Here is a 23,530-nt window from a genome sequence, read left to right as displayed (position 1 = left end):
TTTGAACTTGCATGCAAAACAGACAGATGTCAGAGAGGTCGGAAATGCAGAAATTATTCTGAATTCAACGAAGTGTTTTCTCTTCTCCTCCCTGCAGTATAATTTGCCCTTGAGCGCTGATCGCTTTGTTTCGGTTTGGGGAAAGCACCAAGTGTCACTCTGCGTTCATTAAAAGATGAGCGCTGCACTGTACCTGCAGTTGTTACTGTAGGTGCGCTGGGTAACACTTAATCTACACCAAACTTCAATTGGCTCTTTTTTTAAAAATATATTTGCACGGATGGCTCAGTTACTTCGAACGCTTATCTGAAATACACTGGTGACATAAAAGGAAACAGAGTGATGATTTGATCGCTGCCCATTTGATTTCATGGGGATGGGAAAAGCGCAGTATTGGCCACTTTGAATGGAGTGATCCCACAAACTGTCACTGAACGTTTTCTTCACGCGTCGTGAAAACACCTGAAACTTCAGATCCCGAGCGCTTCGCCCCCGATTGATGCCGAGGATCATGACCATGAACGGTGACCACCAGTCGGTTGCCACCGCGCCGCTGGATCTGCGCACCACACACCGAGAGCGTGGGAGCGCCGGCTCGAGGACTCCTGAATGTGAAGGACGCGCTGGGGACGCACGGGTGACAGGCGGCTCACCTGCACCCCCCGCGTGCACGGGGACGGACAGTTTGAAAATACTCTGCCCCACGGTCAGAGGCGCACCGGGATCGGAAACTTCTCGCAAACGGCCAGCGGACAAATCCTCCTCCAAGCTTCCTTTTAGGAAACGCCCGATACTCGTCGAGCCGGAGACCCAAAAACAGTCATCGGCTCCACCGGAGAGTGGAGACCGCTTTTCTCCTGGGGCAGATGCGGACTTCACAGCACGAGACCGTTTTGCCGGTCGTTTGGAGAGAGAGGCGGATGAAAACAGGGTCGGGGCTGCAGTGACTCCCAGGCGGAATGGAGAGGCAGGACACAGTCCAGACAGATACCCCATCCGCTTTTTCCACCCTTTTGATTTCGGTAAGCGTTGCTGTTGAACATTCAGTCTATTATGTAACTATTGATTTCATTCCTTTTTTTTTTTACTCATGTATTTAATAAGAGTAATTTCTGGGATTTCACTTCAAAGTTTTGCTGTGATTTCTCTGAAGATTTCACCTACGTCATTTTTAAGGACACCATCATGTTCAAAATATGTGACATATGCGCATAAAGGATCTCAATGCACACTGTTGAATGATCACATAAGTTAGAGATGCAATTTAGGTTTCAAAGGCAGAGCATGGCACAACCTCCAGGACCTCACTAAATAATTAGGCACATGAACGATGCTAGATTGGTTTTAAGTAGGGTTACACAATTATATTGGCACATAATCAATATGGATAGGTATTAGCTTTAAAATGAAATATTGGAGTCGGCCAATATGCCAATATCTGTTAATATCACAAATTTCTCTCTCTCACTATATATATCTATATATCTTTATCTATATCTATCTATCTATATATCTATATATATATTTATATATAGACAAAGTGAACAGGTTAAAAACATCAACTCGTAGTTGCAGCATTTTTCTTAATTTGCACATTTAATTAATATTTCATACATTGGAAAGCATTGTGTTTCATTTCTCCCTCTGCTGGCGGGCCATCAGGATTAGAGTTTGTGTAATATGATGTTAATTCCACTACAGAAGAGATCTGATCACGAAAATTAGGTGGGGATAACAGTGAATATGTTGATTGTTTTTATATCGACATATCGTATATAATCAAAAAATCCAATGTCGTGCATCCCTAGTTTTAAGCAACACACAGCACACACTGCACCTTATTTAATATTTTTGGTCACTGTAGTTTGTCACAGATGGAAGGAAAGGAAAGTGGAGTCAAAGGGGATGCAGCAACTGCTGCTGAATCAATGAGAAAATGTCCAGTCAGCTATTCTGCAGCTATTCTTCTGCATGGATGAAAGTAGCTCACTGGGTCAACTCATAGCCTAACTGAGTGTGCATGTGGGTGTGTGTGTGATAGTATACACACACCCACATGCACAGCTACACACTTCCTTTTAACATAAAATGGCTTGTTTGCCAGGGCAGTGTTTCGATTTTATATTTTATTTAATATGTCATTTTCTTCTTCCTCTTTGCTCTTTCTCTTTCTGTGTTGTTCCCACTCAGTTCCATACCCAGTGTACTATTTGCCCCCAGTCCCAGACCTGAACCACCCTCTGGCCCACCAAACTGAAAACCTGCTGACTGCTATCACTCTGGCTACACGTCAAGATGAAGATGGAGACACGTATGTTAATGCCTTTGAAATGTTTTAACTTGGAAATTATACCACATATCCAAATCACCGATGCATACCGTAAACTTAAAAGTTTAGTATGATTCATCCACCTAACGCATATTCATAACATAGTGCATTTTTATTCAGTTGTGCTGTTGGTCGAAACTTGGTACAGTTCTCAGATCTGAAATCACAGTCATAAAAAATCATGGGATTTCCAGCAGATTTAGAGCATTCACTGTCATTTTTGTTAGAGTTATCAAGCCAAGCTCACTTGCCAAATATGAGTCATACTCAGTTTAAACTGATGTAAAAGAAGTTAAAATGTTAGCCAGTACAATTTCAAAGTCTAAGATGTAGGCGTGTTGTTTTTTTAAATTTCTTTTTGCTCTAAAAGGTCATACTTTTACTTAAAACTGAAATATGTTATTTTCTGTACTCTAATGCCCTCTATGGTGGAACAAGGTAATACATTTTTTTCACTACCCCAAAAATGCCATATGGGGGTGGATAGCAAATAGCAGGTTCAAACATATTTTAACCTTCAACAACATGCAGATGATACAAAAACATTAAGTATAATATTTACCTCTCCCCCCAAAAGACTATTTGTATGTCAGTTCACCCTGTGTTGCATTGAATTCAGTAAGAAAACTCTGTTTTTTTTTTGCATGCCTCCGCAGTGAACATAGAATTCAAAAATGGAGAAAGTCTTTTAAGAATTGGAGTCATAGGCACTGCTAAAACGTTATGATTTAAACGCTTTGGCATAAGCAGCCCACTCACGACACTCGTCTGCGTGTGAGTCTGTTCATGTGGAGGTGTTTGAATAGTTAGTAAAAATGCAGGCGTTTGGGAAGTAGAATGTGACACTGGATAAATGAGGCTTGGATTATACTGCATGAGTTGTGTGAGAGTTTGTACGCAGATGTTTTGATTTAGTTTCGCTGCTGTTAAACATAGTCCAATATGACTTTTTTCACCGTAGCGGCATGCCAGACAAACAAAGTTTTCATCACAAATTCAGCTTAACACAGGGTGAGCAACTGATCTTCAAATGTTCATTTAATTTCTATTCAGTGTTACATTTTCACACGTAATCTCTGTGTGCTCATAGATGTGGTGCATCTGTCTCTAGAGCTGCATCCTCGCCTGTGTGTGAGGCCTTCGGCTTTTTCTAGTAGGAGCTGGAAGTTCAAATGTCTCTGTAAGCCATCACAGACAGTTGGTGAGCCAACATGCACAATACCAGTAACCTGAAAGCACAGCAGCTAAATGGAATTCAGCAATAATATAATGTCATATTTTCCTACTGTGACATGTTAAAATGTCTCGCATGAAAAGAGCCCTGTGACATTTCAGTCTGCGTCATAGCTCCTTCCGAGCTAACGACAGACTGCAGATGGACATAATGCTGCTCTGCAGATTTGACACACTACCTTCTCAAATGGAAAGGGCTATCATTGTCATAAAAAATGAAACTGACATTGGCACATTAAAAAAATAGCACAGGTGATTCACTGAGATAGACCCTAAAAACACAAGTGTCAAAAAGGGATGTTCTGACCTCATAAACAAACTTTCAGCATTGCGCAACCTGGAAGTGGTTTGTGTGAGACATCTGTAATATCATCTCAGTTTATTTGTTATTCTCTCTGTGACTCACCTGGTTGTGTATATTGAACCGGTACAGTCACCCCCCCCCCCCCACCCCCCCCCCCCCCCCCCCCCACACACACACACGTATCCAACTGATTTTTTTTGTGATGTTTCACTTCCTGTAATGGACACTGGTACACTGTAGATTGAGAATGATTCGCCACTTGGCAATGAACACTTTGATCAATAATATTAACCTGGACACTACAGCTCTGAGCTGCTTAAATCTATAATTTTCAGTGTCTCAGGACGTAGGGTGTGGGGCTGGGAATGAGAATACTGTGTACAGCACACTGGAGGAGTTCTGGACCACTTGAATGCAAATATTAACCTGTAATGCATGAATACCTTACTTTGTGTAAAGTTTTGACATCCACCCACACACTTACTGAAATGTCAAATTCACGCAAGAGCACAAACACACACTCACAGTCATATGACTGAAAACATAGCATGCCCAAGAATTAAATGACTCCAATGCTGCGGTTTCAGAAAGTATCAGAATCATTTGCATCCACTTGAAAAAAACTCATGATGACCAACGCTGTAAGTCCCGTGACATGTCACAGCTGTTTATTGTCCCATATTTGTTTGAGAAACTCATAATCACGATGACACATATACTATTAACAGACACTGGTGAAGAAATAAGAAGAATGGAACTCTAACAATAGCCATGATTAAAAGTACTTCTTCATTTTTGTACTTGCAAAAGTACAGTGTTTTTTGACATGTTGACATGTGGCTTCTGAAACGTCCTATAAATTGATTTTATTTTTCACCTCCACTTGGTGTGTCATAAAAATGAATTGCTGCCACTCCTCTCTGCAGCGTCTTAAAAATATGATATCGAGAACTGCAGTACAGACACAGATCAAAATGAAAAATTGGCATGAACTTCTCACAAAATCTCGCCCCTTTACGATGAAGTCAAGATCTTGGCTGGCTTGTGCAGAACCTACTTGTTGCTTTGTGGTTGCTTTAATCTGTGTGAATTCTGCAGAAAGAAACATTCTCAGCCCCCCTGTACTTTTCACAGTCTGTATGTACATGAGTGTGTGTGTGTGTGTGTGTGTGCGTGCATGTAAGCTTAATGTGAGTGAAGGCGAGCATGCGCTTGCTCTTACGTCAATAGGGCGTTTGTCGTCTGTTCTCAGCGTTGTTGAGCCCCTTAGTTTCGGGAAAACCAGTGAGTGCTCAGTTTTTAAACACGATTGTGGTTTTTCTCAGGTGTCTCTGTCTCTCTCTTTCTTCTCTGTGTTTTTAAATGAATGGGCTCAAAAAACCCAAACATCCGCTTCACACTTCCTCATTTACCGCTTTCTTTCTATCTGCTTCATCTCTCCCTCTCTCTTTCTCTCTCTTCTCACTTGCTTATCCACACTGTCATTTGTATGTGAAATGTGCAGATGTACTGATTGTCTTACAGTTCCCACAAATAAATTCCTACGTGCTTCCAGTCAGTCATTGCATCTAGCTGCACGATAACACCATTCAACGAGTATGGCAACACTATATTATTTGAAACGGTCATGTCAACACCATTACTGAGTCATTATCTTACTTGAAGACTTAGATAATTTAATATACTTAGGCATGTAGACCCAATACTTTGATATGCCTTTTTTTAAAAAAGGTATTGCGGTCTGCACATGCCCTTAATCAGATTTTTTTTCCTGAATAGACACAAACACAAAAGCAAGGCTAAACATCACAGTGACACTAGCAGTTCTTCAAGGCTGCACTTGGCCAGTAGGAAGTTCCCCGGGCTTTGAAAATAATTTTTCAAATGGCCAAACAGTGTAATTGCAATGTTCAGGCCCCCCACATGATGCCTCTGAGCCTGAAAAGATGTTTTACCACTTGACTTGGGAGGGAGATTTATGTAAATCAGTGGATAATTATTATTATTATTTTTTTTTTTTTGTGGAGCATACCCTTGAAATGACTCATTTTACTTTTGGGATTTGATCCATTTGGGCTGATAACATTTCTGAAGTCGAGAAGAACCACACAATCAAATCATTTTATCTCTATTTAAGTTAGCAGAGGGCTAAACCAGAAGTGAACTGCTCAACTTGCAAAAGTCTGAAGTGTGCTTGCTGTCTGGGCCAAATGATAGGGAAGATATGGGTAATTATACACATGCAAAGTCAAACTTTTTTGGCCTCATGTGCTTTTCATGTCAATTTAAAGCCAAAGTGTATAGGAATGAATGGGGCCCAACCTTGAACGCGTATCCAGTTCTCATAATACATCCATGAGCCATACACATGAATTTAATTAAATTCTCTCATTGGCATGGCAACCTGCTCACAATTACGACACTAAATTAAGGTTAAAGTTAGACTCTTATGTCTATCTTGAAAGTCTTGGTTTTGCTTTTTGTGGTTGGCTTTGGACGTTGGGTGCATGTGGCTGCAAGTCACTAATTGGGAGGAGGGAATCAACTCACCAGTTTGTAAACTGTTCCTCTGCTGACTTGTGTTAGTTAGCTACGTTTTCAAATGAAAACTTTAGAAAACATCGAGCAAAGATGGAGAAGATGAGCTAAACTAGCATCCTGCTAGCCATTGTACAGGTGTTGGAAAATAAACTGGACGACCTCTGTGCAACATCAGTTTCCAACAGGATATTAGAACTATAGTAACCTTTGATTCAGCCCTTTTTCTGTATGCCACTCTATGTAAGAAGATGCAAAAAGTAGTAAAGAACAGTGCACAAGTTAAATGAGCTGAAGGGAATCACATTTCAGTGGAGTTGTAACAAATAAATGATTGATTTATGTCCTGTACATTAATTTATTTTTTCTCTTATTTCTTAGTGCATGTTCTACAGGCTCCCACACATTAATCTCATTTTAGCATGAATCTAATCTAATGTTAGTACTGACTGTAATCAAGGTATTTTTGTTCATTGTATATGCACATGTACTTTTTTCGCACAATGAAACGGCATAGGAAAAATACACTGTTTGCTTATGGCGTGAATGGGTCCACAGTCCTCCTCCTCCAGCCTTTTTTACTGTTGTATGAGAGAGTGAATCATACTATCCATGAGATTGTCTGTGTTGTGCTTTGAACTACATTTGCCTAAGTTTTATGTGGATGTTGTCAACCTGATATGTGTACAGACAAATGTTCAACATTTGTACTTTGTATCATCCAAGAATTAAGGTCGGCTACTGTACGAATAGTTGTTTTCATATAGGAGCTACAAACTGCTCACTCATCCAGGTTTTCCCCATGAATAATTTTACCAGCGAAATCTGGGAGTATCACCATTCATTGTGACGAGCACAACAGACTTAAATACGTAATTTCTTGTTAACTGTACTGTGGTGCCTCTTTCTGCTTCTCTTTTGTTTACGATTCACATACACTGACACATCACCTTGTTGCTCAGCTGGTCCACAGACCACAGCATGTGTTAACCTTCAGTCTGATCATTCAGTTTGGCTGCGTCCTCACCCTCCATACCAAACAGGATACCGCACCATGCTGCCTTCTCTCACTGCCTTCTCTTTTTTTCTCGCAGTCTCTTGTATTTTTTCTCTCTCTGTCTCTCACACACACACACACTGGGACTGTCGGGACTCCTGTCTGCGTCAGCACCGCTGTGCCTGGGGTTATCTGGGGCTGTGGTCTGCCCCACTTCCAGGAACTAGAAACAGCACAGTTTCATCTTAAGAGAAAAGAGAGAGTTGGATGCAGACACATAAGAGTTTAACAAGAGAGACAGAGTCACTTTTGTCCAATATTAGTAGTAAAGTTGCAATATAACAGTACTGACAATATTTAAAAATGAAATATTGATATAATGTTACTAAAACATATTATGGTATTGTGCAAATAATCCATTACCTACTACTACCTACTACATTTGTTTCTTTCTATTCTCGCTTTGTCTCCCTCCTGCAACACCATCTGGTTGCCTCTTTTCTACAAGTGTTTTTGCAATTTCTGCACAATTTCGTAGTTATGATTACAGACTTTTCCCACCTTCCTGTACTTGTTTTTTGAGTGTATATAATTTGTCAGAACAAAGAGACAAAATGCACATTAACAAGTTGAAAGAGACACAGCAAAATGCAAAGCGTTTAAGTTGTGTGCACACGGTTCTCACCATGGAGGAGGCTGAGCACGTGGCTAGCAGCTAACGGTGCTAGCTAAATATAGCAACAGTGCACAGAGCTAACAGTGTTAACCAGGGGAAACTGGAGGGTGGGCACAACACTTCTGTGACAACGCCATCCCAGTATTGGTGGTAGCTGCATGCAGTGCAAAGCTTCAGTGCTCAGCTAGCAAGTGTTACACCCATGCACTAACATTTACACACAACTGGACTGGTTTACTGCAACAAACCACACAGAAGCTCAGATTACAGCCATAGATGTGTGACAATACCTAGATACCTGATGTAAAGGCCGCACCTCTTCAGTCATATGAAATTGCTCACCTGGCAGATATGCTAAAAAAGTTTCTAGCTTCCAGGTTTACTTCTGTAACGTACAACCCACTGACTATGGGCAGTAATTTTTCTCTCGCTGGCCCGCCTGCGAGTTCCTGCTCAGCTAATACATTTTACATTGTGATGACATTACCGGTTTTTCAGATTAGTTTTGCAGATACCAACCCCCAATAGATCAAAAATTCATAATAGAAAGAGTCATAATTGATGTTGTTCGCAGTTCAAGGTGTTCTGTCAACAATTTTACAGACGTTTCTTTTACAGTGGTGGTCTGAAGGGAAAATGCAATTTGTGCTTTTTTTATGCAATACTGTGAGTGACCATCGGAAAATTTTGAGGCAAGACTAAGTGGTGTTCTTGAAAGCCTGATTACAACACACACAGAGATAGCTTGACTTCATTCCCTGCTCATGACTCCTTTATTCCACTATATTTTTATATAGCAAATGGTGGTTTGCTGCTGTATTAAATCTGTATTTGCACGTTACGTTGTATACAGAACCTTTAAATATGAATTTGACTGGTGGCATTGTTTTTCCTAATCAATCAATGGATAATGCAATAATAAAGTTATAGTATACTCTTTTGGCCAATGAATCATGCTGTGAAAATCTGATAATGTGCTGGCTCTTATATGAAGGCAACTATTGATACATTGGTCAATCCAGTTGCAATCAGATTTATTGCTGAGACCCTACAGGGGGGTTTCAAGGCAAATGATGGTTGACTAAGAGTGTACAGTACATGTGCAATAAATATGATGAATAGATTTTCGTTGGTACAGATTTTATCACCGTGCTGAGCTCAGTTACAGGAACAGGGACCAGCTTAGGGAAAGAACCACCAAGCTCCCGTTCCAACATACAGTTCTGCTTTTTTTCTGAGGCTCTGATATAAGCAGCAAATCACCTGATTGTTTATTGCATTCTTCCACGACTCTTGCACAACACTGTTGAGTTTAGAGAGCATATGCTGGGGCATGCATATGCAATTATGCATGAATGTACACATGCACACACAGTTGATCTACAATTTTCATTCACTTTTTGGGACAAGAATTGTTGTGTTATGCACACAGACATAATAGAGCCTGACCTTGTTTTTATTTTCAACCACCAAGTGAAGGTTGGAACATGCTTATCCTTTAGTTTAACAAACCGGAGGCATTTTTCTGTTCATACTTGCCTCCATCAAGTATTTGAATGTTTCCACTGTAAATATAGAGATTATGTAAGATGTTTGGTTTATATGTGGTTGGAAGATTTAATTATAGTAATTTCATGCTGTTATAAGGCAGATAGATAGATTCCTTGAACTGAATACCCCTTGCCTGTAAATGTAGAACTTAGCACTATACATCGGATGTCTGTTGTTTGATCAGATAAATCTCTTAAATCTATATTTTTTTCATGCAGGAAATTAAAATTGTAAATGACTTCACGTCAGTGGGGCACATTGCTAAGAGGAAGTATTGCAAGTGCTTTTGTCATTGTAAGAACTTTCTTTCTGACCTCAAATTCTATGCTACTTCTAACTTCTCAAGAAGTGTCCCTGTTTCCTGTTGCACCATTCTATTATATGTTTTGATTATGACTTCTCCATTGGATGAAGCTGACTGAGTGACGCTACAGAAAGCCCCTGTCAGAAACCATGCAGCTTAATGGCTGTATTTCACAGCACACAATGTGAGATAAAGAATGCTGCCATTGTTACTAACAACAGGAAGTGACATAAAACCAGTCTGGCTCTTACTGGAAGCTGCTTCGTCTGACAGCATGAAAAGAAAAATGCGAAAACTGCTATACTGTGCTCTACAGCATGCCCTCCCCCCATTAGTTTCCTACCTTTCCCTGTCCTAAACTTTGGCCTGCGTTTGTTCTTTCACTTCATGCATAGACCACAGAGAGTGGTTTCCCCTTTAGTCTTGATAAGGGTGTGATAACGGTGCCGTGAGTCATGCCTGTACATCTGTTGAGTCCTCAGTACAACTGTTTGTGGGATCATTTAGATCAAGTAGAATTTGCTTGAAAAAGTCCTTCACAGGTTAGATTTGAGGATCATCAAAAAATGATTGATATTGATTATATACATTAAAGCAGTAGTTTGAATGCTGTTTTTTTTTTTGTATCTATTACAGGGCTCTCCATATAGCAGTGGTGCAGGGGGAGTTTGCTATCGTCTGCAAACTGATCCAACTTCTGCTGTTGGCTCACAGAAGCCTTGATGTCTACAACAACCTCCGTCAGGTAAAACACATGCACTTAGGATAAATGTGTCACATTTCTGCAGTAATCCAAACAAAAATGGTGCTAAACAGTACCCCAACGTGGTTGTTTGGCTTGTAATCATAGGAGAACCTGTTTTGGTGCTATATGGAAGCTATCTTTTAAGGGTGCTATCCAGTACCTTTTTCAAATAATGCTTTAGCACCATTAGGCAGTCCCTCCGAAATTTTGTGGGCTGTTTTTGGGATTATCGCAGCCTAAAATGCCCAATTTCACAACAGCTTGTCAAAAAGTCCTTGATGCAAGCTGCAATGTTTCTGCGTTTTTTTCCAATAAAATTACGATGGCAAGTGAAATTGCCAAAAATAGTTGTGATGCTGCCACAGATTTGGAGGTTATGTTTTGTTTGTTTTTTCAGCTTTTAATGCATGTGTGTCCCTTTATATCATTCTGTGTCCCCTCTCTAAAATCATAGGTTTTTATGGGTCCGTGAACTTAGCACAGATGGAGCTCTCCTAAGTTCTTTTTTTCCTTAGCATCAGTTTGTGACTCGCGGGTTGGATAATAGATCTGTTGATCTGTTCAGAGCTAATCAGGTCAGATCGATGGGTGAGAGGCGCAGCTCCTGCGAGTGAAAGCAAACTTTTAGACCCAGCAGAATGAGAGGTTAAGTCCACTTTAAATGTGCCTGACGTTCTGCTCCTCCATATGTGCCCAGAGTGCGCTCTGGACTCTGCGTTCTGTTCTCCAGGAGTACATGGAGGCCTCGAGGCCTCACAGCATTGGTTAACATCTGATGCCGAACTGTTAATCTCACATCAACACAGGAATGGCTTTGGCATTAAACCTTGTTGAACTGTTTGGTAATGTTAGCTGTGTGACGGTAGCCTTGTCCTTGTGAGCGTGTAACTCCGTGTCCCAGGCCCAGAGCTCAGATCCTGCAGCAGTAGTCTCATGATAAACAGAGAGAGAGGCTGAGCGAATCAATAAGCTGCACGTGGCTCTACAATGAAATGAGATCTTACCTGTTTTAAATTAAAAAATATGCTGCAAAGTTGTGGGGATTGGACAAAATTTCAAGATTGCACAGAATTCACAGGGATTGAGACATACTGAGACATGATATTTTACCAGTTAAAACCTGGAATATTTCCATGCACATGGGCAATTTTAATGTTTTTATTTTTTCCCATATAACTAAACTAACGGACCAATGGGAAAGCTCTAAAGAACAATGTAGGAGCTTAAAAAGTTCACTGTGCTATTTTGCACCTTAACCTATGCCACAACCAGGAGCCAGCATTTTTCTGTGTGCCATGAAAGCATACATGCATGCATGCACACTTGCATGCCCACACAGCTGCTATAATTACTTCTACAAATGCAGAATTCAGTATCAATAGTTTGACATTTGTGCAAAAATGTCATCTTCCTTTCAAATGGGGCAGCCATCCAATACACAGAAAGATTTTTTTTAATGTTTCAGTTCTTCTTCATAACGCATCTTAAGAGGCCTCAGTGTCAGTCAGTACAACCTGATAAAAGAAAAATGTAGAATAGAAATGCGAGGGGAACTTCTGTCCGGACAACCACAGCATGTAAAGTATATTCCCCAGGCTGCCTCACCCTTCTGATAACAGTAACATGGAAAAGAATGAAAGAGGAAGTGCCTCGGTTTCCTCCTAGCCTTGCACCGTGTTATCGCATATTCTTACAGTCATGGTTTCTGATAGTTATGCAGTGGAATTCACCCTTCCTGGTTTCTCCACCTGTAATTGCTTCTAGCCAAAGCCATGCACATGCTGGGAAGGACTAAATGTGATTTCCAGTGCCTTTTTTTATTTTGTACATGGTTTTCTAGTGTTGAGTTTCCCTGTAGGAAGGGATTTTCAGGTTTTGCATTTTGGGTTTACCATGTTGTGAAATTCAGAGAGATGAATAAGTGGAGCAAAGCTTGACTCCCATGGACTCTCATGAACCTGGAACTCGTATCTCATGCCTTGGCCTTAACGAAAAACACATGAACAGGCTGGAGAAAGGACATTACATCACGTCACTTTGAACTCGTAGTCTAGCATATAATTTGCTTTTTTCTTGCATATAATGACTGACGCTCTTTGCCAAGAGCGAATTTCTCTATTTACATTGATATTAATGTACAAATGGACTCTCGCTGAGGTGACTAGTCTTTTTTTTTTTTAATATTATTTTTGGGGCATTTTTGCCTTTAGTGGATAGGACAGAGTGACAGCCAAAAAGGGGAGAGAAAGCGGACGATATGCAGCAAGGGGCCGCGAACTGGAGTCAAACCCACGGCCGCTGTGGCAAGGACATTGCCTTCTCACATGGGGCGACTGCTCTATCCACTGATCCACCAGACACCCTGTGAATAGTCTTTTTTTAATGAAAAAGTGACTGCGCCAGTTACAGCATAGCTTACTGGAATATGTACACAGAATTGTCTTTGAGTGTTTCCCAATCCAGGGCTGTCCCAACCACGGGCCTCAAGCCAGCACTCTTCCCCTCTGTTGTCTCCACCTCCACTGCATTCTGCCAGCTTTCTCTTTTTCATCCTTCACCAGAGAAAGCACCTGAATCGTGCACAGCTTCAGTTCTCAAGGCTGGAGTTTCACACCACACAGGACACCACAGACTTGCTTACCAGAAATAACGCTGGTGCTATCATCGGCTGTCTTTCCTCATCACTGAGACTTGACAGAATGGGTTTTGTGATATCCTGTGTAAACCCTGGGTATGAAAAATGCATGCACGCAACACACACACACACACACACACACACACACAAACACAAACTTTCTTCAAACACACAGATATATTATGCCATATGCTTATATAACCAAAAAGGGAGATTTTCAGGCCCAGGTCCCGTCACAATAATTTGCCTACCAGATTGTGTGGTTTTATCTACTAGGCATAAAGACTTCAAAAGGGAACGTTCTATATTTCAAAACATAAAGTTTACCAGACAGACTTGAACACATTTTCTGGCAGTGGCCAACTTCCCAGAGACAACGAAAAAATAAAATACAACTTTTCCAATATTGCTGACAAATCCTGGGTGTCTGTGGTTTGCGTATGGAACTTTTTGACAGAGTGTTACTATCAGTACAGTAACTGAACAATAGTGCAAGTATCAGTGCTTGATTCAGTGCTCCACTCCATGAACTACTATGATGTTGGAGACAGCTGTTTGATACTCCCACACTGGTCATGCTGTCAGTGCGGCTGCACAAACACAAAGCGTAGTAGTCAACTTTTCGCCTGCTCTCCCCACAGCTGATGCTGTAGTGCGTGGCACTGACACAAGTGGGGTTTGGGGACTGAATCCCCAGGGGCCACCCACACTAAAAATTGCAGTAATGGTCATGTGCTTTAAAAACATCGACCAAAGTGCTACAATGCACTTCTACAATGCAGCATGCAGGTGAAATGTAACAATTCAGTTATCCGCTTTTTAAAGATGCATCTGCAAATGGTCACATTCATTGTGTTGTTTAAATCTTTTTTATTCTGAGTTATGTCAATTCATATGGCATGTCATTTTTGTTTTTAGTGTGAGTGTGTGTACACGAGTGAGACATCTGAGTGTATTTGTGTGTGTTTTAGTATCCTTATTCCGAGAAGTCACATGACCCCCTCCCCCCCCTGCTGAAGGCTGTTTCTCAACATACCTTGGTTCAGGGGGTGGTTTACAGGGACTTTCCCTGCTGCGCGTCTCTCTCTCTCTCGCTCTCTCTCTCTCTCTCTCTCTCTCTCTCGCTCTCTCTCTCTCTCTCGTGCTGTCTCTCTATCCATCTCACTCTCTCACTCCTGTGTATTTTTTCATCTTTCGCTGCATACATCTTGACACAATTAGGGGTTTGTAACCATAACTGATGAATTGACTGATGCTATCAGTATAACTGTCAACATCAATGACGTAAAAGCGTGTGATGTTTATTTGAGCAACAGGACTTGCTTTACCCCATAGTGTTCACCACAGAAGTAGACTCTGTCTCTTCCCTTCCACCTTTCTTTGTGTTTTGCACTGCCTGTAGCCCAGGGCTGTTCTTTATGCCCAGAAACCTCCTCTCATCTTTTCACCTCTCTTATGTTGTGCTGCTCATTTTGCAGGAATGCAAGTGTGCAAGGACAGACCCAGGGGAAAGAGAAGGGATTTTCCCTTGTTATCCTGTCTTTCCCCTGGACTCCCCTCTGCCACTTCCGTTTCTTCCTCATTCCTCCATATCTCCGCTCTGTGCCTCCCCTTATTCCCTTCCCACCCTTCCTCTTATCTTTGCTGGATTTTTGTTTGAGTCACTCTGAAATCCTTTACAGGAAGCCACAGATAGACCCTGCCAACTTTGAGAGGTCTATTTTTGAGGCCTTAAAAGGGCCTCAGTGTGAAAGGTAGTTTTGGAAATGACTGAGGAGGATTCTACCGTACATGTCTTATTAGTGCTGCCTGAAGTCAAATTGGTAGTATGGCTGCTTTTCGTAGGGACAGGTTTTAGGAAGTTTAAAAAGATAAGGGGGGTTTGATTGTGTGTGTGTGTGTGTGTGTGTGTGTGTGTGTGTGTGTGTGCGTGTGCGTTCGTGCGTGTGTGTGTGTGAGTCACAGGATTCAGGGAAACGAACTGAAGGGAGGAACACTGGCATTGACACACTTGAGGAATTCCACAAAGACGCACTCCTACTGCTAGACTACTTTTTTAATAGTCTTTACTGGAACAAACCCCTAATGTGTGTCCACACACACACACACACACACACACACCATACAGAAATAATGAAGCAAAAGTGAAACTTGGAGCAACAGTCTGTTCCTGATTGCTGTGTTGGTTGTGTTACTTAAACAGCAGCTGAAAAAAGTCCAGTTTCAAAGACTTCCCTTTATGACTGAACTCTAGCATTGCTTAATTTAAACAGAGGGGTGTCACTGCCCTTCCAGGCCAGATTTGACATAATCATCAACAGGATGATACATGCTGACCTCACCCACAGGAACATCCTAGATTGCTCAAGTGTATCCATTCAGCATGTCTTCTTTCAAGAAAAGACTTGGTGAACTGTGCGTAATTTATGTGTCCTTGCAGGTTGTTTGTCTTTCAGAACAGGTTCCTCTTCATTTTGAAATAATCATACAGTCTCGTGCAAAGGTTGTTGTTGTTTGCTTTGTGATATATGGTGTAAAGGTCTCATCTTTGACAGTCAGCTATTTTTTTGGACTTTGATTTGATTGTTGGCAACTATGAATAATGGCAATATGTGTGTATGTTTATATGGGTTGGGTGTGTTTGCGTGTATGTGGGAATAGGCACGTAATGCACGTGCCTGTATCTCATGATCTTGTGATTTTTAATAATGATAATCTTTCCAGACATGGTTCCTCCTTGTTTATTTATATTAGGCGTTGGCCAGTCCTTACAGGCATTGTTTCTATTGTGTCTCTGACCTTTAACCTGTTTAACAGGTTAGAGATGAAAAGAGGCCCTTACTAGAAATTACAGACTCTTCCTCCAACCTCACCTACGAGAATGTGGCGATTGTAAGATTTTGTAAATTTGTCACTTTTTCTGTCTTGTATTCATTGCTTTTAGTGTGGATCTTATGATGTAACTTTTAGTTTGTCTGGCTGGTAACAGAATATCTAAACACTTGGCTTGCTGTGAATAAGATATATAATAGTAGAGATAAATATACAGCATAGGCTTGGTTGGTATCTAATTTTTCATACCTTCCTGACATTTGATCAGGGGATAGGGTATATGACGGCATTTTTGTTAAAAAAAAAACCCAAAAAAACAACAACAACAAAAAAAGGATGAGCTGCTGGTGATAGAGATCACTGTAGCATGTATGTCACTGTCTAGAATACAGTGCTGTGTTTCTTATAACTAATTGTTTACTTAGACAAGTCCTCCTGGCCTTATGTGCTTATGGCCCACAGAATTATGAATAGATAGGGAAAATGTGCCCCTCTTGTTGGAGGACCCAATGACACTTGTTGCCATGGCGGATAGCGATACACCAGTGGGCTTAACGGAGATGATGTGTGATCGTGTGGCTGACATGTGCTGTTTAAAGAAGTTTTCACAAGACAAAGTTACATGTGGCAAGTCCTACACACAGGGCAGAGGCATATTTATTTTTTACTAGTGCTAGTTTTTTTACTCAGCTGTCTATTCCACTCAGGCCCCCAGGAAAGCAGCCCCACCTTGCAGCCAATTTTTCCCAGTTGCCACTGGCAGTATTGCAGCGGGGGGAAAAAATCTCCCCAAAGAGATGTCTGTAAAACTGTTGGCAGTACACTTCAAACTGCAAACAACATCAATTATGACTATTTCTATGAGGAATTTTTAACCACGGAGGTTTAATATTTGTGAAACGTTTCTGGAGTTGAGAAAGTAAAATTTAAAATCTGATGTCATCACAGTGTGAAGTCTATGAGCTGAGCTGGAAATAGGGTCATGAGGAAGACTAATGCGTCAACAGCAAGCATGGCTCTGTCCAAAGGTAACACAATCCACCTAATAGCACTGAGCCAAGAAATACTCTGGCTTTTAAGCTTGTAAAATGGTAAATTGTTGTTTTCACACTTTAATTGAAGAAATAAGATATGTTAATTGGTGAGCTTTAGAGGTGCTGGTAGACGTTTTTTTTTTTTTTAACTTAAGACAGAGCCAGGCTGACTGTTTCTCCATTTTCAGTCTATGTTTAGCTTATTCTCCTGGCTCTTGTCCTTGACTGTTTAAAAAAAACTTAAAAAGCTACAATGAAGTCATGCATTGGTTTGTGGACTCCTGTTACGAAGCCTCGAGTTCAGCATTTTGGCCGATGGCATCTTGGTTGTTGCTGTTTTGGAATCAGAAGTGCAATATTTGGACGAGAGAGTGCAGCTGTGCAGGAACGAAGGCTTGATATGTAAATGGGTGAGTTATATAAAAATTCACCCTTTTTACAGTTGTCATGAATGTTGACATTAGTTGTAGAGATCATAGTCCTTTATTGTGCCAGGCTGTAAACATGTCTATCTTAGAGGATCTACAGTTTTTGGAGATTCAGCGTTGCCCTCATTTTTTAGCTTCATTTTCACCACACAGACATTAGTGATATCTTCTCATTGAACTCTCTACCAGAAAGAAAAGTGTATTGTATGTTAATCTGTTTCTTTCATGGATTATTAATTTGGAGATAGGAATGATGTCTTGGAGCACTGTTCAGAGTTAGTGGGGGGTTTACGCTTTCTGAATGCAGTCTAGTGTATGCTGCAGTGTGAAAAATCAAAACTATTTTTAGAGACAGTATATTGCCTTTTGTGGTTATGGACTTGAATGAACTGGTTTGTCTAAACTGTCATATTTGCTCTCATCCTCCCCCTCAGACTCCCCTTCATCTGGCAGTGATCACCCAGCAGGCCAACATGGTGGAGGCTTTGTTGAGGGAGGGGTCCGACCCTGCTGCCTTGGACCGTAATGGCCAAACAGCGCTCCATCTCTGCTGTGAATATGAGCAGCGTGACTGTTTGTCTGTAGTGCTCTCTTGCTCCTCATCCTCCACATGCCTGGAGATCAGAAACTATGAGGGTAAGTTGGGATCTACAGAAGCTCCTTGGTCTGTATTTAAGTTGTCCTTTACAAAAACAAAAATCTAGAATGACTTAGTAGCTCTTCTCATGATGTTATTCAATCAGATAAAGCCTTGTGATTAACAATTTCTTGAATTTAATATAGTGAATACAAGCAAAGCCACCATCAAATAGAGTATACATTTTTCTGAGCAAAGCAGAATTTCATGATAGGCAGTTGCCTCTTTCTCATATACTCCTGCTTTTTTGTGACCCAGTGTTCATTTACATCTAGATATTGCAGACACTTTGAAACAGAGTAATTTGCAATACATTTTACACTACATGTGCAAGCAGTAAAATATTGAACAGCCACACAGACTACCTTACTAGCTTGTTGGGGGATGTGTGAGATATGAACCCTTTTTCAGGTAGGTGGTAGATTGGTAGCTCAGGATGTGTGGGTGGGAAGAGCAAGGGACATTGCCTTCCTCTGTGGTCTTATGTAGTCTCACACTGTCACATCGCCACAGTGTGCCTGTGATATTAAAGCACAGGAGACATTTTTAGTGTGAAAGTAACATGTCTGGGCACAGAAAAAAGCCCCCAAAATACACGCAGGCTTGTCTTTCTACAATGAGTACTTGTGAAGCTGAGTTTGTATATTGGGATCAGATCTAATAACCTGACAACAACTGAATGACAATGTCCTCCTACTATAATTTTAATAAAATGGTGAACTGGTGTTTACCAGTACTGCACCAGGAGTCCTAACAAAGGTGTAGAAAAGTGAACATATCACAACAATTCTCGGTTCTCTCCACTGGCTTCTTGTGTGCTCACGTTTATACCAAAGATGCTCCTGCTAGTCTTCAAATCTTTTAGTGACAGAAACCTCTTGGCCTGTCACGTCATGTGGTAGCATTCTGCTAACCAGTCCCAACAAAATATAGAGAGGCAGCATTTACTTATTTTGCTTCACAAAGCTAAAAAAAACACTTCCAGAAGATGACTTTCCCCAGCATCTTACCCTGTCTGCGATTACATCTTTGTAATCACTGAAAAGGTCCAGTTTGTAGAATTTAGGGGGATATATTGGCAGAAATGAAATATAATATAAGTATGTTTTCTTACTGTGTTATCACCTGAAAAAAAGAATTGTGTTTTTTTTTTTTTATCGTAGAATAAGATGCTTTTATCAACATAAGGAGCAGGTTGTCTTTCATAGAGTCTGCCATGGTGTTTCTACAGTGGCCCAGATTAGACAAACCAAAGACTGGCTCTAGGTAGGGCCATTGACGTTTTTGTGTTCGCCACCGTAGTTAGCTCTCCCTCTGCAATGAGCTAAGCAGTGTAAAAAAGAACCCACCTTTTTTAGCATGAAAATGCTGTATTCAGTGTTTTTAGTGTTTTAAATCACTAGATCTGTTTGTTTAGGAGAGGAGGAGACCTTTGTGGATAATTAGGCTCACAGTAAATTCCCCCTCAGTAATGAAGGAATCCTAACCAGGAGTTCATGCTTGGTAAATGGGGAAAGTTTTAGCTGGCTGCAATCTGTCGTTCTCTTCTGCTGCCTCTAAATCCTATGAATCCTACCCCTTGCTCCTTTAAAGATTTATAATTCTTTAAATGTGAACTTCAGATACCATATTCTGTAATTATAATGTAACATCCTTTAATGCTTTTGTGTAGAAATATGCCATATACTGCCTCTGAGTGTGTTTCTGTATGTGGAAGTGGTATGTGTATAAACATTTCATGCAGGAGTGTGTATATAGATTTTCTTGGAGTTGTGCACACTGTATGTGTCTATGTGTCTATATGTCCGTCTGCATTTGTTCATTATGAAACTGATGTTCTGCTTTGGCCCTGTTCTCAGGTTTAAGCCCTCTCCATCTGGCGGTGCTGCGTGGCCATAAAAATTTGGCCAGAATGTTGCTGGATGCAGGTGCTGACATCAATGCTATGGTCAGTCCCTGTGCTGCACTGACTCAGCACTGACTAAGTTTCACAACTTCACCATTTTTGCATTTACCGTCTGTGCATCCTCTGACTTTTCCCATGGTGCTTTTTGTTTTTACTCTCACCAGGACATCAAAAGTGGCCAGAGTCCTCTCATGCACGCGGTGGAAAGCAATAACGCAGATATGGTCCACTTCCTCATTGAGGTAATGAGGGTGTGTGGGCAGGGAGGAAGGAGGGGAGGGAAGGGTTGTGACTCAGCTTTTTTTGATAAGTTTGGTTTTCTCTTTCCAGCTCATAAGCCGCATACTAAGTTTTCCATTCTTTTCTAGCTAAGAGATAAGGCCTTTAAGGAGCAAAATATTTGTGGTTTGACTTTGTTATCAGAGCTTAGAAGATGTGTTTTACGTGGGCATAATTATCTTTTCTCCTTACTTAATCTCTCCTTTGAAAGCATTTTTTTCTTTTTCATTGCTCCTATCTGATCTAAGTCACCCTCTCCATGGATCTCTCTTCTGTTTCACTTTCTATGCTTAACTGCATCGCTTCTGGCTTTCTGTATGAATCACATCTGTGTCAACTTCTTCTGTTTTTCTCTTGCAGAGTGGTTGTGATGTCAACAGTCAGTCATACAGTGGGAACACGGCCCTGCACAGCGCCTGTGGCCGAGGTCAGGTGGACACAGTGCGGCTGCTGATGAAGAGCGGAGCCGACAGTAGCCTCAAGAACTACCATAACGACACACCTGTGATGGTGGCCAAGAACAAGAAAGTGAGTGAGGGCTTCAATAATGAAATAGTCCCCACTGAAATTCTGTTTGTACTGTATTTTATGTTTTTTTAGCTTTGTAATGGTTGTGAGCTGATGCATTTGGACAATTGAGATGAAAACAGAAGAACCCCCGAAAAGATGACTGTAAACGATTTCCTTGTTATTGTCCAAATTTTATTTAGTCGCTGTACTTTAACAATGGAAAATCCCACCAATACTTCACTTACGTCAGAACAAATGCAAACAATTGCAAAATCTACTTGACTCAGCTCCGGTTAGGATGGAAGAAATTGTTGGAGCAGGAAATGGAGAGTAAATGTGTGTATCCTTCCCTCTAGAGGACAGACCTGAATGGTGCAGCAATTCCTCCACCAATATTAAATTATTGTTTGAGTCATGAGTTTTTGTAGATCACTGTGACACTTCAGGTCATGTACAAACAAGGTTGTAACAGGGTGTAAATATTTTGCAGATAGCAGATGTGCTGCGAGGAAGAGGCTCCAACCAGATAAGAGTTCATGATCAACACTGTGTGTCAGTATCACCACATGGGAGCAACTTCACAGAAAATGGTAAGAAAACACACACAAGTTCACACACATAAGTGCACAGATATCCTTTTTCCAAAAACAGGGAACTGGTGCTATTGTGGTTCTTGCACCTAATTTTGAAGCATTCAGAGCATTTTGGCCAAACATTAATTGGTTCAGGACCAAAAAAATTAGTTCTCATATGTAACGAAAAAGTGTAAGGTTTTTCTTGATCTAAAATGCAAACTTGAAAACTAACACCATCAGTGGGTTTATCATATTGTACAGGTTGTAGTATTCAGAACAACTTTATTAAAATGGTAATGCATTTCAGATTGTGGCCTTCATCAAGGTCATCATGAAATACAATACAAACAGTTTACATATGTAGGAATGAAAAGAAAAAATTAAGAACAACCAGTCATATACGTTCAAACACATATCTGCCTATGGCGTATCCACAAAAGTGGGCTGGGTATAAGGTCATGCGGCATATCATCCCAACCTTAATTAAACAGTGTTTGTAATGTGTTTCATGATTACTCTGATGAAGGCCGCAAGCTGAATGTGCTGGCCTATTAATAAAGTTTTCTAAATATTACAAATGTTGCTCTGGTTTCTGCACCTTTGATTCATCTCCCTTCTCTATGCATCTATGCAGTAGGTGAATTTGCTTCAGAAACCCTCACACTAAATGTACAATATTTTACAGGTTGGGAATTGTGAAGTGAGAAATTCTCATACAAAAAAGGGTGTGCAGATTGGTCTCATTATTAGTTGGTTTATGCTTTTTTAAGGGTAAAATCAGACATCTGTAAAACAAAAGTTCTCAATTAATCAACGTAATCCACGATTTCACTACTACTCTTTGCTTCTGTTGTGCATTGGGTTATGCTCTCCGTGGATGACACATCCTTGATTACAATAGTTCAGTGCAAAACTGGTGGAAATACTGGCTGGTTCGCTTGGCAGCACAGAAGTTTCAAGAACCCTGAATGGAAACAGTTCAAGAACTAATTTGGTGGAAAAAGAGTAACATCCAATTAAATCCCATCAAATCATTTGTACTCTTTGCCTCTCCTTCAGGGTCCCCATCTCCAAACCACAGTCGTGGATGTTCACCGTCGACTACACCGCACCCCCCTCATCATAGCACCTCCCACTCTCCAAAGACCCCATCTTCGCTTGTATTTCCATTTTACTAGCGCTGAGTTATTTTCCAGTGCAACTTGCAACTACCTCTGCACAGCCAACCAACAAAGAAACTGACCTGACCTTCCATGACAAGGTCCGGTCAGTGGGATGTTAGACCAGCAAAAGACTGCAACTGAAACCTCCCTACAATCTGGTCTTCTTCTCCTGGACTCTGTGACAAAAAATAGTCATAGCTGGCATTCCGCCTTTGGTTTCATGTCTGGACAATGTTCCTGCAGCTTCTCTGCTTATCCAGCTACTGCTGTGGACAGACTGGGACCAAACTGGGAACCAACAAGCTGCAGCAAGAATCAGCTGGATTTCTTCACTTGTATCCATGCAGCAGCAGAAATGTGCCACTGTATTCAAACAAGGCTGGATAGACAGGACTGTTTTAAAAGGGTCTGGAGACATCAGCAAATGATGGTCAGGGGCCTAAGCTCAGTGAACTCGGGGTCCCCTTTTAAAGTAGTTTGGAATTTGCTTTTTTATACAAAGGACAGGAGAAGATGGTAGGAAATGAAGGGCAATAAATATTTAAACAGCCTATGTAAAAAAGTGTATCCAGTCTGTTTCCTGGAAAGCTTGACAACGCAACGTGACCTGCCTAATATTGCACAATTAATTTCCTTCTTTCTGTTATTTTAATAATCTACTGTAAGTCCACAGTAAGTTTTAGATCTGATAGTGTGCATATGTGCCTGCGCAAGTGTGTGTGTGTGTGTGTGTGTGTATGTGTGTGGTTTTATTGTAAAAAGAAATGTAGATATTTTTTATATAAAACGTGTCCAACAGATACACTTTTTGTCTTGATTTTTTTTCACAGTTCAACTTTATTGAAAAAAGTGAA

General features: G+C 40.8%; 1 protein-coding gene across 1 annotated transcript; it reads left to right on the top strand.

The window, feature by feature from the left end:
* The first annotated feature begins 161 nt into the window (after positions 1-161).
* Positions 162-23,461, top strand: bcl3 (BCL3 transcription coactivator). Its single transcript, XM_042490204.1, has 9 exons — positions 162-1,022; positions 2,191-2,311; positions 10,569-10,677; positions 18,041-18,242; positions 20,103-20,191; positions 20,314-20,391; positions 20,789-20,956; positions 21,429-21,528; positions 22,573-23,461. The coding sequence occupies exons 1-9, from the start codon at positions 500-502 to the stop codon at positions 22,689-22,691; spliced, it is 1,509 nt and encodes a 502-aa protein (XP_042346138.1). The 5' UTR covers positions 162-499; the 3' UTR covers positions 22,692-23,461.
* Positions 23,462-23,530: the final 69 nt, after the last annotated feature.

Source organism: Plectropomus leopardus, chromosome 7 (assembly GCF_008729295.1).
Source record: "Plectropomus leopardus isolate mb chromosome 7, YSFRI_Pleo_2.0, whole genome shotgun sequence".
Classification (NCBI taxonomy): Eukaryota; Metazoa; Chordata; class Actinopteri; order Perciformes; family Serranidae; genus Plectropomus; species Plectropomus leopardus.
The sequence above is the reverse complement of the archived record's forward strand: the minus strand, read 5'-3'. Positions and strand labels throughout refer to the sequence as shown.